The sequence below is a fragment of the Tetrao urogallus genome, assembly GCF_951394365.1.
Source record: "Tetrao urogallus genome assembly, chromosome: 1".
In the NCBI taxonomy this organism is placed as follows: domain Eukaryota; kingdom Metazoa; phylum Chordata; class Aves; order Galliformes; family Phasianidae; genus Tetrao; species Tetrao urogallus.
This window is the reverse complement of record NC_136813.1, coordinates 170902396-170917892: the sequence shown is the minus strand read 5'-3', so window position 1 is coordinate 170917892 and position 15497 is coordinate 170902396. Positions and strand designations below refer to the sequence as shown.

The window sequence follows — 15497 nt, the reverse complement described above, 5'->3', positions numbered from 1 at the left end:
CAATAACATTTGAGGAAAGACATAGGAGATAATAGATATATAGCAAAATAGGAACATGCATTAGGATGATGACTTATAAAGAATAAAGCAGGTACATGGACATCTTTGAAAAGGTAACATGAGTGATTCAGCAGCTTTCTACAGCCCAGTAATGGTTATCAGATAGTGATGCAAAAGGTGCAGAGTAGGAAACGTGCAATTAGTTTTACATAGATTTTTCTCATGCTGTGTTAATGCACCTCACATTAGCTCTGCCTCTTGTTTGACACTAGAATGGATGAAAGACATAACATTTGAATTCAGATTGGCTGTAGTGGACATTTAAAGTAGTGGACATTAACAAGGTTGTCCTTGTTTTCACACTGATGAATGTAAGCACCCAGATCCAGGAAGTGAATCCCACACTGCCCTGGAAATTCACTTCCACTGTGGTATACTGTTCTGTCATCCTTTAGCTGTCTGACCAAGCGCTGTTTTCTCATTGAAACAGCCCCATGTCTATGGAAATTAAAGACCAAAGCTAGCAAATCATTCTACATTGTTTGTTGTGGTCAATCCAGAAGTGCTTGTTTTGTATTTAATAAGCAATTTGAGTTTCTCCGTCATATAAACCCACTGGTTTTTTTTGTTTGAGAAAAGTATGGTAGGAGAAACCCACAGGCAGAAATCAAGCCAAGCGACAGTGAAGAACTCTGTGCAGGACAAGAAATGATCAGAAATGAAGGAGAAAATGTTAATTGGAAAACTATTATTTTTGTATCTGTCCATACAGAACTTGTATCAGATTCTTTCAAAATGTTAATTACTATTTTCTTATCTAGACAATGCACTCTAAAAAATCTTTATAACAATTAATTACTTACTTTCTGGATACTTGTATCCTCAGTAATGTACCTGAGCCTCAGATCAGAGCTCTCTCTCAACAGTTTTATAGTCATAGCATGCCTATTAAGGAGACCTTGTATTTCCAAGCAATCACCTTAGAAGCTTCACTATAAGAAAAGAATGTGCAAGAAGACTTGGTAAGATTAGTGTGCACAAGCAATGCCATGCATTAGGTATGCAGCAGAAGAAACTAAACTTGCATGTAAAGTGTGAGACAAACTGTAACAATGCAAATCCCTTCTCCATTTACCATGCTTGGATACCCTTTGCAGGTCTCATTGAGAACCATGTACATTGCAGATCTTGCAATTCCATTGGTATGACCTGAGTTTTATGTGAAATGGCAGTGTACAGCTGTGACTGCATAGGAGGCTAAATTATTGATAGTGGATTCTCTGTCCAAAACTTTTTCCCCACTATAATAAAAAGGGATTTTTCTTAAACATCACTCATGCAATTTCTTTTAAGATTCTGGAACACTTAATATTCAAGTAAATAACAAGAAATTAAAGAGCAGAATCTGTTACTTACCTTTCTGCCTTCCACACACTGCTGGAGCTCGGGCTTATCAAGCACAGAGTATTGGCAGCCATGGGGCTGCCACATTATTTCTCTCCAGTCACAGGTTCTGTTGTCAGAGCAGCTGAGGCAAGGGACAATCCACTGCCCTGGAAAACAGCAATGGTTTATTAGTATCTCCTCTGTATTTTTTTGAGGAGTGTTACTATGGAGCAAATGAGGCATTCTCAAGCATTTTGTGACAGCAGTTTTCCACATATTAAAGAGACTCTTTCCTTCTCTGCATTCCTTTTGCTCTCTCTGAAAGAACTGTGAATGCTCAAATTTGACAGTAGCTAGTGGGTTCATTTCTCAGTTCAAATTGCTTTTCTTGCATCAGTTTCTCTTTTCCCAGCAGAAGGGATAAAATAAAGTCGAAGGGGTTAAAGAGGCAGAATGGGAAAAGGAAAATATTTACAGTTCTGAAACATCTAAAGACAAGATTTGTTCTTATCTATCAAGATTAACTCTCACTTATCAGACCTTGCTAAAGAGGAGGACAGACTCTTTAGCAGCGTCTGTGATAGGACAAGAGGAAATGATTTCAAACCATAAGGGAGATTTAGATTGGATATAAAAAAAAAGTTTTTTTACAATAAGTGTGGTGAGACATTTGAACAAGTTCCCCAGACAGGTAATGGAAGCCCCATCCTTGGACACAGTCAGAGTCAGGCTGGACTATGCTCTGAGCAAGCAGATCTAGCTGCGGATGTCCCTGTTCATTGCAGGGGAGTTGTACTAGAGAACCTTTAAGGATCCCTTCCAACTGAACGATTCTGTGATTCAATTCTATGATTATACAGTTCTTTTCTAAAAAGTTGAGTATTGATCAAAGCCTCTGGATAGAAAAGTAAAGCAAGAGAGAGGATGGCTTTCCCTCATCGATACTCATTTCTTTATGTTTTGAGAATTCAGAAAACCATACACATGCATTTCAGATGGTTGAAGTTAGATGAGTAATCTACATGACTGACCTCCATTTTCAAACATTACTTTGCAGTTAAGGAGTGCATAGTGGGATTGTCGCAAGTCAGTGAGTTTCAAGCATCTGTTTTGAAAGACTGAATGATTTACTTAGTTTGGGTCTCTAAAGCTGTTTAATTCCAAAATCCTACAGGAAGTCAGAGGGACTTAGCTTCTGAATGAAGATAGAAAACTTGAGTTGCCTTTATATTCACTTCCACTTCTTTTTCCAGTCCATACAATTGTAATGTCCTGACAAAAGCTCTCAGTGTCCATGTAGCTATGACAGCAAAACCCGCTTTTGCCTTATTGAAAAAAAACAACTCATGCCTCCAGATTCTTCTGTCAAAGCTATCAAGCCTTCTTAGCATACTTTGGTTTCTCCTTGCAGCCCAGCAAATGTCTCCAGCAGCAAACGCCTGCAAAGCAGGCCTGCAGTCATTCCTACTGGACAGCAGCACCAGCCTGGTGGGCTTCTCAGTGTTTGTTATACAGCTGCTACACAAGAAGCTTCAGTGCAACACAAGGCCACTGTTTATCAACACTTATCAGGCCAGGACAGAGCAGGAGGCTGAGAGAACCAGGCCTGCAGAATAACAGAGGCCCTGAGCTGTCAGCTGCTACCTCAGGAGCAAGGCCATCTCCATGAGTCACCCCATGCTCGAACTGCTGGAAAGTCCTAAGCAAATGTTTTGGTAAGTAGCAGATAAAAGAGCCCTCTTAAATGAAACTATCAAGAATTGTTTGCATGGGAACCTGCACTGACACAGGGCAGCCTGCACTTTTGAGGGCAGAAAGTATCCCAGAGTGCTATGGCTGCACAGCTCTGGCTGCTGCTGAGCCTGTCCTGCAGCCACTTCTGTCTGTGCAGAACACACCCACGACCAGCTGTACCTGCAGGTGACACGGTGCACATGATGGCAGGCTGGAACTAAATGAAAGCCTGAACACTGCCATTATCACACATCAGCACACCTAAGTGAGCTCCTGCAGGCAGCTATGGGCATGTGGCAGCATGGTATGAAGAAAGGCAGGAGGGACAGCTCTGGACCATGGTGCAAAAGCACAGAGGTAGAGCTGCTCAGAGCTCCTCACACAGTGCAGTTTTCAGTTTGTGTTCCTTCTGTCCTAATCACTAAGCTGTTGGTCCTTAAGGACAACATTCCCCACATTTGTCAACCAAGGACTGCTTGAAGTTCAACATTCATTAGGATAAAAAAGTAGTTAGTTCCAAACAGGTAACATTTTTGGGAGATGAAAGACCTGACAGTTGGTCCCTGGGCAAGATCTTATGCTGTTTGTGTCTAGGGATTTGAAGTGAATCTTTACCCAAAGCTACAAAGTGATGACCCAAGTTCTGGAGCAAGGCATGATTTTCACATGCACTCATACGAACAGAACGAGAAGCACCACGTCTCAGCACAGTAGAAAGTGCCATGTAAACTCCTTGTATCACTTTATTATCACTTTATACTTCCTGAGTAAAAGATTAGGGACAGAATGAATGGTTGGTTTGAGGTCTGGAATCAGAGACTACCACTGCTTTCTAGTTCTTCAAAAATGACCTAAAAGTGGTTTTGGGCAGTGGTTTATACTTAAAAAACTGTATGAAAACTGGCAGTTTTTCCTAATGTAATTTTTCTTTTAAACCAATTTCATAAAAGTTCTGGCAATGGCTACATCTGAGATCCCACATTTTATGGAACTTTCTGCTTAACTTTGTATATGTTTATGAGCTGATCTGGTTTTAGGTAATAAACTAGAAAAGTAGAACTATATAAAATGAATATTAAGGAACTGAAACATATGAATAATAAAAGTTTAAGCTTTGGCAACTGAAAGTGATAATGTACCTTTTGAAAAGATTATTTAACTTATGTTCAGTAATTAAGTAAGAAAAAATGAGATATTTTTGGTATATGCTGAAGACAAGTGGCAAAAAAATAGACAACAATGGCATATGATGGCAAACCTATGTTTATAGGAAGCATTTTGTGCTAGCATATGCAGTTGCTACACTTACATAGATTTTTAATATTATGTAAATATATGTATTTTAAATCGAATTATAATAAAATTTTCTCTATTGCAACTTCACAACAGCTAGTTACTGCATTCCTAACCTTCACAATATAAAAAAATAAATCTTATATATAAAAATAGAAAACAAGTAACAGCAAAAATTGCAACAAATCAATATTAGCTTGGAAGATAAGATGATTTTCTATTCAGACTCTAAGGTGGTTTGTTTCTGTTAGGTAGCAGTACACAAGGTAGCTTTCAACATAACTTCAATTACTCTGATTTATGCTGCTTCAGCCAAGAGTCAGCACTGGTTCTATTGGGCAAAAGCAAGTTCACCTAGAATTCACTGAAGGAGAGTAAGAGAAAGCTGCTGTTACATTAACTTTATTGTATGGCAAATACAAAGTTTTATGAAAACCTGTAATAGGTTTCTAGAGAAAGAGTGAAAGTAAACTTGCTTTTGGGCTCATTAAAGAGGCTTATCAATTGCATATGTAAACCTCTTGCTTAGGATATGAGATTAAACATTGCTAGTACTCCCATTAGATGCTCTCCTAACTTGGTATGAAAACAAATATGATTTTTAAAAATTATTCAAGACTATTCACCTCATATTTAAAAAGCCAGCAAATGCTAGCCTAAAGTCAAGAACTTTTAACTAAGAAAAGCTGAATTTTATTGTTTGTTTCTTTGTTTGTTTTTTTCCTTCTGGACAAGGCTTTCAGCCTCTTCTATTTTTACTCATCCTTTCCCACTGCCATACCCACAAAGACACAGATTTTACTTTCAAGATCAAAACCAAATAATTACCCATAGAAAAACAACAACAACAAACTAAAAAATCAAATTTAAATTTAAAGGTTTAGCTAAAGTGAAACTAAAAATAGCTTGTTGATTTATGACTAGTTCACTTTTACATTTGGGATCTAGTTGAAATCCTAAGACATTTTAAAGATGCTTTCTCTAGGAGTAGGTTATAGAAACATTCTTTTGCCTTGCAGCTGTGTCATGGCAATCCCCACAAGCTGGAGGATGTAAGGATAGAGCACAGCCCTGCCAGAAAGGACCTGAGGGTACTGGTGGATGGCAAGCTGAACATGAACCAGCAATGTGCCCTCACAGCCCAGAAAGCCATCTGGATCCAGGACTGCATCAAAAGAAGTGTGGGCAGCAGGGTGAGGGAGGTGATCCTGCCCCTCTACTCCGGGCTAGTGAGACCTCACCTGAGATGTGGAGTCCTCAGTACAGGAGAGACCTGTTGGAGCATGTCTAGAGGAGGGACAAAAAAAGGACTCAGTGGATGGAACACCTACCAAGACAGGCTGAGAGAGCTGGGACTGTTCAGCCTGGAGAAGAGAAGGCTCCAGGGAGACGTGGGAGTGGCCTTTCAATATCTAAATGGAGGCTGTAAGAAAGAAGGCAACAGACTCTTTAACAGAGTCTGTTGTGATAGGACAAAGGCAAATGATTTCAAACTAAAAGAGGGAAATTTTAGGTTGGATATAAGAAAAAAAAGGTTTTTTACAATAACAAGGGTGAAGCACTGGAACAAGTTGCCCAGAGAGGCGGTGGATACCCAGTCCCTGGAGACACTCAAGGTCGGGCTGGACGGGGCTCTGAGCACTCTGATATAACCGTGGATGTCCCTGTTCACTGCTGGGGAGTTGCACTAAATATCTTTAAGGGTCCTTTCCAACTCAAACAATTCTATGATTCTACGAATCTATGATTCTGTGTTCTATGAGAATGTTTGCTGTCAGGACTGGGATATTGCGTAGTTATAAATTGAGTGGTTTTGCACAAAAAGCCCTACTTTCCAGTTCCAGTTTGAATTTGTGAAATGAATTAAAACTATACAGTCACTTCTTCCTGGAAACTATACATCCCCAGTTCTGGGCTCATCAGACATCTCTTGGCAATTTTTCATTTTACAAGCCAACATGATTCCTCTCTTTTTTAAAGATTTGTCCTTTGAGACTACATTTCCTGAAGTCGTTCCCATTTTTAATGTTATGCTATTAGCAATGTCTTTAAATATATTTTATATTTAGCTCCATTTAGCTAGACAAGGTATTCAAAAGACGCACATTATATACCACAAAAACAGGCTGTCTGCCCCCAAAGGACTCTTCTTTCGGTTTGATTTGGGCTTTCTAGTCAGGATTTTTACATCCTAATATAGTAACATAGACGGTGCCGTGTTTATGACTCATAACTTGCTGTGTGATTAGAATACGCTGCCAGGTACAGTGACGTCTCCTTCGTGTCTTCCCTTCATTTAACATTGAAAAAAATAATTTATTTCCCTATTTTTTCATATAATCTGATGCATTCAGGCACTTCATGCATTCCTGTTACTGTGCAAGAGTGTTCATTGAGTTCGTGCAAGTTCACTGCTGTGAGAAGATGCTCTTATCTATGAGAAGAAAAAAAAATACATTCGTGTGGTAGAAATACAGGAGTTTGGGTTTATTTTTCATTTATCTAATAAAGAATTGAGCAAATTCTTTGTTTAATCCAAAAGAATTGTCAAATACAAAAGCAACTCAAAGTGGGCACAGAACTGCATACTCCAATAGTCCTGTGGATTTCTCTTATTTGTTAAAGCACACTTGCATAAGTCTTCATGCATCTGTGAACTAACAATGAATACCTGTCTGCCATTCTGCTCTGATGTGGGTTCTCACTAATCCAGAGGGATACTTCAATCATATTGGTTGTTGAATAATTATTATTTTAACAAAAGGCATTTCAGCTGTGTGATTTGTCCATCTTGACGTTTAAGGTATTGATACATGTAAAAGCCCACTTCAAAATTGTTATTTTTTTGTTTTCAGTATACATTCAGTAGAAATATAAAAATAAAGTGGGTCCAAATGTTGTATTCTTTGTCAAGAAGTTGTTTTTTTTCTTCTTTTTAATTAGGCATTTCCTTTCATTTAGAATAAAACCCTGTTTAATTTATCTTGGTTCTGATGGAAATAGTTCAATGCATTTCGCAGGCTACCTGACAATAACACAAACAGTGGTCGATTGCTGATAACAAATTCATCAAAATAGAAATTGTCACAAACTAATTAATCTCATTCTAAAAATCCATAATAGTTACAAGTGATTAGTTATAACTGTTGTGTGTAGTTTGGTGCATGTGCAAAGAGAGTAAGAAACATCTCTTTCTACATCTGTCTTGGTGAAGAGCATGAGATGAGAAGACTAAGCACAAACCTTTCGCATCTCCAGCTTCACAGGTCTTCAGTGCAGTCTGTGAAATTGCAGACAGGTACTCATGAGACAGAGGCTGCAAGCCACAGGACTCCTCTGGGTGAATTTGAGAGCCACAGTCCTGCATAAAAATGAAGAGTGAAAATGACAGCGCTGCAACAAACCACATGGCTTTGAAATCCTCTGTAATGACATGTAAGGAACAGCAGTGTTTGGGGTTTGCGCTGCAGTTCTTTCACATTTAGCTCTCTAATGTATTTCTTAACACAAAATTTAAAATTCTTTTTGCATTCAAACAATGGTTTAGTAATAATCTCAATCCACAATCAGTGTACAAGACACTACATTTGCTAAAGATAAAAGAAAATGTACATTCAATTAATGTCATTTTGTTTCTATTTATCAAGCAATCTCTACTTATTTGCTGATGGAGATTTTGTATGCATATTTGCAGTCATATTTCTCATATTTCTCTGTTGAAATGTCTCAAAGTCATTTGAGGAGATACAGGTGCATTAGGAAAGAAAAATTCAGAAAAAGAGACGTGGGCTTGCTGAACTTCATGAGGGCGGCATGGGCCCACCTCTCAAGCCTGTCCAGGTCACTCTGGATCCCTTCCTTCTAGCGTGTCAACTGCATCACTCAGCTTGGTTTCATCTGCAGACTTGCTGAGGGTGCACTCAACCCTACCATCCATGTCACCTATGAAGATGTTAAACAGCACCATTCCCAGCACCGATCCCTGAGGAATGCCATTCATCAGCAGTCTCTACTGGGACACTGAGCCATATCAGTTCCAGTTGGAGTTCAATAAGACACAGAATTAACATAGAAATATTTTATCTATTATTGGCTTTTAGAAAGCTGGAATATGGTTCTAATCTATTCTTTCAAACTGAAACTATTCTATTCATACTGAAGGTGCCAGCAGCTCCCAAAAATTTCAAAGGAAATATTTAAGAAAATAGTGATTTCTGACCAAAAATTTTAGCATATGTGAGTTCTTAAATTTTAAATATTATATCAATGTTGTGCCTTACAAGCAACAACCTTCAAGCATTCACGGATGATATAAATAACATGGCAGCATTTGTAACACTGGGCAGCTCTTCTAGTAACTTTAGACAGCTGCAGTATGTATGGCTGCACAAATTGCCAATTACAGCTGTCCTTTATTGTTTCTGAAGAGAAATAACATTGATATTTTTGATGTTTACTTTAGGACAAAATGAATCATATCCTAACAATGCCTTCCCCTCTTGACTGTAAAAAGAGTTTAGAATGATCCATAGGCATATATCTAGTTATTTCAGATGAATCTCACTTCAAATTACTTTGTAAAAATACTCTTCCTCCATATTGCTTTGCTCAGTTTTTAAATACTGTATGAAAAATGAAGACATGCCCCTTTCTGACTGAGACTGAATATTAATAATGTTAACATTCAATATTCCAAGACTTGCTTTGTAAAGGAATTTCATATGCTTATTACTTCTAATTATTTACAAAACATACAAACTATACAAATGGAAAAACACTTTCAGTAGAATATATTCATATCAGTATATTCATTTCAAGAAACAGTATTCTTGAAACTGAAAATAAGAATAAAATTCAATTTCTTCAAAACAAAAAAACTGATTTAACGGTTCTTTTTCTCCATTGAAATATGATGATTTCTATTTTTCTTTTCTAAACTGATGTTAAAATGGATTAGACACCTGCCACATACTATCATTCTCTGTTTCTGAGAGATGCTAGATCTGGGATGCTGTTTCTAAATTGGACCAATGGGCAAATAATAGTTATGTCCTAATATTGGTGAAATTTTGTGATATGATCAGTGCCCCTTATATTGTTGGAGATATGAATATATGGTGGATTTTAGTAAATACAAGTGTGCATTAATTATTTAATTAAAAAGTAAGCAAAATAGTTGCCTCATATGTAATACAAATTCATTTGATTCCCTGGTTGAAAAAAAAAAAAAAAAAAGTAAAAAAAAAATCCTCCTGTTGACTTTAAAGGGCTTCTGCCATCTCTATGTATAAAATGTCAGAAGAACAGCAAAATATCTGTGGGTTCTATTATATAATTGCCTTGTTTTATGCTCTGTAATAATGCTCTATAACTAAAGAAAGCTGTTATGACAAAATGAATGGCACAGTGTCTTCTAGTTTCAAACTGTGAGCTTGTCTTGGAGCCTCTGGGTCTGGACAACCTGGACAGGTATTTGACAGTTTTACTTTAACTAACCTTAACACCAGAAAGCTCCTACTTTGCAGTAAAACAATTTGCACAGCGCTTCACAAGAAAGCTCCAAATTCCTGAATGAGCTGCTATTGCTCTCAATGCAGTGTCATAAAATAATTTAACAGGGATTTTCTTGTTCATACCTCTGCTAAGGGTATGGGTTTAAGCAATCAAAAATTGACTTTAGTTGCATTCCTTGGGAGATATCTTTAACAGAAGGTTCATGTGGCTTGTTTATTAATAAGTAGTAAAAATTAATTTGCAAGCCACATTTTGTCACTGATTTATGTTGACTTTGTGTGTTTTCAAATCACACAAGCCACGAGTTCTAAAGGACTGTGCTTGTGCTTAATATGTAATTCTAGGATCACTGAGAGACTGCGAACCCCTGAAAAAGCATTATTTGTTTCAGCTTCAGTTTTGTAGGATACCAATCCCTTATCATCACTGACATGCTAAATTTAATGGGCAAAACTAATCTGTGGCAGCCACAGATCCAGTGCAAATGCACCACTGTACAGTGCATTAGGGGCTTTGCTGACAGCTTTCAGATTTTTTTAAGTTTTCTTGAGATGCTGTAGTGACATGACATCCTTCTTGCCTTGCCCAAAGATGAAACATCTTGTGATCTAATGTTTACAATCACTCAGGGCAAAGACAAGAGCCAGACACATAAACTTAGATGATAGTTCTTGCTATATCAGTTCTCCCTTCTCCCAAAAAGGTCCTGAAATGTCTGGACTGGAAGAAAACTTCCCCTCAGCTAGAATTCATTCTTCATGGACTGTTTTGGTGTTTTACTAGTAAACTTCCATTTTTACAGAAAATTTGCTGGAAACTAACAAATAAAAGAAGAATAAAACCTTCTAATGTACATCTAGAAACCTTTCAGTCAATATCAGTGGATACATAGGGAGCATTTCTGACGTCCATCTGCTGTGTGAAGAGAACTGTTTCTCTCCAGAGCACACTATAATGAATGATTCTTCATAATGGGTATTTGTCTTTATAAAGAAATCACAGAGATTTTGAGCCTAGTATGCTAAAGTTTTCTCAAATAATTTTATTGGAGCTGTCAGTGAACGTTATTTCATTTATTTATAATTTAATAAGTCTTGAACAAAAAAGTCTGATTTTACAAAAATTTTGTTTAGCTCAGCATTCAATAATTGAAATATATATCTGTATACACATATGTATGTGAGAGAGAGAACCATAGCACTGTAAAGATGATCCATAGTCATGCAATTAATATCATGGAATGAATGTCTTATTTAAATACTGCAGTAGCTGCAATTATGCTTTAGATTAAGATATTGATGTTCAGTACTAATAGATTTTTACTTGCTATTATGCCTTTTTAGCACCTCCATTCTAATGAAAGAATAATTTCTCTGCAATCACTGTAATTGCCTATATATTAACACTTAAGTTCCTCCTAACTGGAAGGATTTGAAAGAAGAAAAGATAAGAAGCCCATAACTTTTCCAAGACAAATTATTATTCTGTGCTCTTTTTAATTGTCAGTGCCCCAGCAGAGTGGCAGTGCACCATATAAAGAAAAGGAAGTATATTTTAATGTTTTCAGCTGATATTACAAGACAGTTCTGCCTTTTATAAGAGGAAGGTACATTTTTCAGAACCTTTCTGGAATAACCCATGCAAAGCTGTTGCTAAAACTATCACTTTCTCTGAAAGTAGACATGTTAATGAATTAAATGCTTTGGAAACCCTCACCTGGGGGGGGGGGAAACCCTCACCCTCACCTCTGTGTAGGCTCCATTCCCAGCTTTTTCAGCATTCTTTCTGCATTTATGTTAAAACTCTTAGCAATCCATGGGAATGGTGGGCTCAGCACTTTGAAAAACTGGTCAGCTTTGCTTTGCTTAGGTACTCATGTCTGAGATTGCACCCACCCAACACAATGAAGACCACATCTACTAGTAACAGCCAATACAGAATAAGCATATCAGTATCTTTTTAAAGTAAAAAAATAAAATAAAATAAATAAATAAAAATAATAATAAAGCTCATAGGAATTCGTTTTAGCATTGCATACAAACAACACATAGCCAAAATCCTGCGTCCCTTTAGTACTCTAAGCCCACTTGTCTGGAAGCTAGTGGATGAGCTAAATGTCATTCACTAGTTTTTGGCAAAGAAGGGAGATTTTCCAGTCACTGTGCTTTGTCTCTGAAGCCTTTGGTCAGCACTGCCCATTAGCACTGCAGCCCAGCCTTGGCCTATGGTGCTGCTGGGGCTGCCTCATTGCTTTTGACTCTGTTTACATTTGAGACATGACAGAACAAAGCTTGCTGTGAAAGAGATAATTTTAAGAGCTTTTCTGCTGGCCTTTGTAGACTTGCTGACTTCACTTTATTTGATCTGGTTCTATTTAAACTGATCCAGTTCCTCATGGAACACTTTCATCTCTCCTCTTAGTCCATCTTTTTCTACAACTTTACACACAACTAAAACTAGAAGTGATTAAAAATGATGCTATGGAAAGAATTCTAATAAAATTAGTCAAAGGGTGAGCTCATGAAACAGTGAAATTGTATCTTATTGCTAGGGAATAAATTGTGAGCAGATGGATTAGTTCCACTCTAACGACTTTATTAATATGGCAGTAACAAATGAAGGAACAGTTGGCATGTTGACTTCTATTCAGCTGTCTCCCTCTGTCCAGCTGCATTATTCAGTGATAAATGAACCCCCAAAGATTCATAGATTTGGGCAGGTTCAGATAAGCGCCCAATATTAACTTCATTAAACTGAAACTCCTATGTGCACAAAAAAAAGGTCTAGAACACTGGCATGGAGGGAAGCAATCTTCTGAGAAGTTTTAGTTCACTTTCAGCTAGAAAACAATGACTGTTACTTTCCATCGAGCATTAATGCATATATGAAGACAGTGCCTACATCAAAAGGAACAGAGAGATGAGGGCTAATTGGATGAACTCACAGGGCAGCAGATTCATGTACTGCAGCTATATTTTGAAGGAAAGAAATTGCTGCCACTGTGTTTGTTGAGGAACCTAATGTGTTCCATCTGCAAAAAAGGCATAATATTTGCCCATTGGCCCCAGAGGCACTGTCATGAAAAACACATTAAAAGACTATGAGGTGTTCAGTTCTGCAGGGATCTTGGGAGAGGTCACTGTAGATAAGAGGTTTGGGCACTCACAGGGTTGGAACATGCAGTGCACAGACATCAGTAGGGGACTGGGAATGATATGAAAAGCTGAGAAACTTGCCATATTGTCAAGGCATGTTGGAGACATCAGAGAAGAATTTGAAAAGCGGACAAAGCACAGCCATAAGTCTAAATTGCTTTCAAGTTCTTACCAGTGCTATTCACATTGTGGCTATTATTACATTGTCTGAAGAATACAAGTATACCATACATTATAGGATTTTTCTCTTAATCACAAACTTTTGCTCAGGAAGTTATGGGGGGGGAACAATATAACATGCTTTAATCAGTGATGGAAGAATATCTTTAACATTTGCCAAAGAGCTTTTGAAAACCCCAGTAGGTCCCCATCTACAAAGACAATTGCTTCAAAGTAAATGAAGATTGTATGGACAAATACAAGTCATCGTGACACTGGAGCAGATGCAAAGTGGCTTCCTCTGCACTCAGAAGGCTAACCTCAGAGGAAGCTAAGAAACAGTTTTGAGAACTGAACACCTAGTCAAGAGAAAATATTGTGAGTTTTATTATCTGTTTTATTATCCCTTCGCGTGCGTAGAATAGAAAAGAATCTTTTCAGTGATGTCAGTTAGGTTATCTGCCCTCTTGCTTTAAAATAGTCCAAGTTCTGCATCTGCGGGTCTTAGAAAAAAATATTCACTAAGTCTTCAAAGCTTTTCTCTTAATCGAGCACATTTATGAATTATGATTCTGAACAGTTCAGAGGTGCAGCAGAATTTGTTGAAGTAAGACAGGTGAATGTGAAATTCAAATTTCCTAAGAATAAAATACTGTAAGCATAAGTTCTGGAAAATGTTTTTAACTGTGCCAAAAGACAACTACTTTTTTTTTCTCCAATATTTAAAGGTAACAACTGCTGTTAATTTTTTCAGCTACGCTTTCTTAGCAAGTGTGCTTTTTTCTAATGCAACTAAATGATATTTTTCTTAAGCAAGAACAGTCACGATCACTAGCTTGTATGCTTTATCAACTAAAAACACAAAGCAAGAAGAAAAAAAAAGGAATGAAAAGAATGTAGTGCTCCTTCCTCCCTCAAAATGAAGATAAAAGAGGAACAGCAGATAAAGAGAGGCATTTTGCTATTTTAGGTTCTACAGGATTTTTATTCTAAAGAGTGAGACAGTGGTTTCGATCTGAACATTTCAGGAGCTGCGTCAGTCTTGGATTCCCATTTAGTCTTCCTCTTCTCCCTCTCTTTTCCCATTGTAAGCTCGGAATGTGAACTGATTCAAATTTTGCCAAGTCCCAAATCTGCACATGGAGAATAGTTTGAGAAAACCATGTGCTTTGACACTTTGAGAAGTAAATATTATGTGATAACCAAGGGAATTGCTAGGTATTTATGGTTTTCTCTCAATAAAATGCCAATGATCCCCTGATGCTTTTCTATGGTAATTAGGTACAAAATCTGCTATATTGTTAGCTGGAAAATCCCACAGTCCTGTGCCTATTTTTAAGGAGAATTTTGCTATAGCTTTCCATGCTAAAGGTGTACAGCATTCATATTTCACATAGTAAAGAAATTTTTAGATATTATGTACAAGAAGCTGTTGGTCTCTAGTCCCATCTCATAGATTTTAGAGCAGAACCCTTATATCATAGCCATGACAAACACAAGAACTCAGATTGAACAGTCATAAATTATGACAAGATGTAAGTTAAAAAGCACTTTTGTTCATTGCTGAATTCTGAAACCCAATTACTCTGACAGAAATAGCAATACATGTTAGCTAAGGATTCTGTCTAGTGAGTTATGTCTGCTAAAGCTACTATTAAAGTGCATTCTTACAGTAAGCAAGGCTTAAAAATTTGAATTCACTGTTTCAGGAAATAGCATATTGAAAATACTTCTTTTTCACTTTTAGCACAAAATCCCATAGATCTTGCAAGAGCATCTATTGACTTTGTTTAGAGCATATTGTGGGGCATCCTGGAAGCAGAAACTGGGACCGGGTCATAACTCTGCCTCTTATTTTCTGTATCAGCTCGAGCACGTGACTTGGAGCTCCGACAGTGCCCACATCTGGAACGTATCTTCTCAAAACCCTCACTCAGCTGACATCAGTCTCCAAAGTGCATACATTTCTTCAGCTGGGCATAGGCAAAATCAGCCATAGCTCTACAGAGCTATGCTACTCAACTCCTTTAACTTTAAGAGTTCAAAAATCCCTTTGCTGATGGTGCTTATCTGATAGGTATTCTCAGGACATGTCACCAGAACTGTGCCTTGCACAAAGCATTTCCTTTCATATTACAAGTAGAACAGTGTCCTGTGACATAGGAAGCGTAGAGTCCCTCTCTTAGCTGATTTGCTGGAGATATTTCCATTCCATCTCTCAATGCCTTCCTACACTCAGTGGACTGTAGGCTGCTC

The 15497-nt window shown here is 37.5% G+C and overlaps 1 protein-coding gene across 1 annotated transcript in view; it reads right to left on the bottom strand.

The window, feature by feature from the left end:
• CPED1 (cadherin like and PC-esterase domain containing 1) overlaps positions 1–15497 on the bottom strand; it is a gene marked incomplete at both ends in the record, with an annotated part of 139980 nt that overhangs the window by 15371 nt on the left and 109112 nt on the right. The window contains 2 exons of the mRNA XM_079538371.1: positions 1417–1553; positions 7657–7774. Of these exons, the coding sequence (XP_079394497.1) occupies positions 1417–1553; positions 7657–7774 (255 nt within the window). The remainder of the gene's footprint in view (positions 1–1416; positions 1554–7656; positions 7775–15497) is intronic.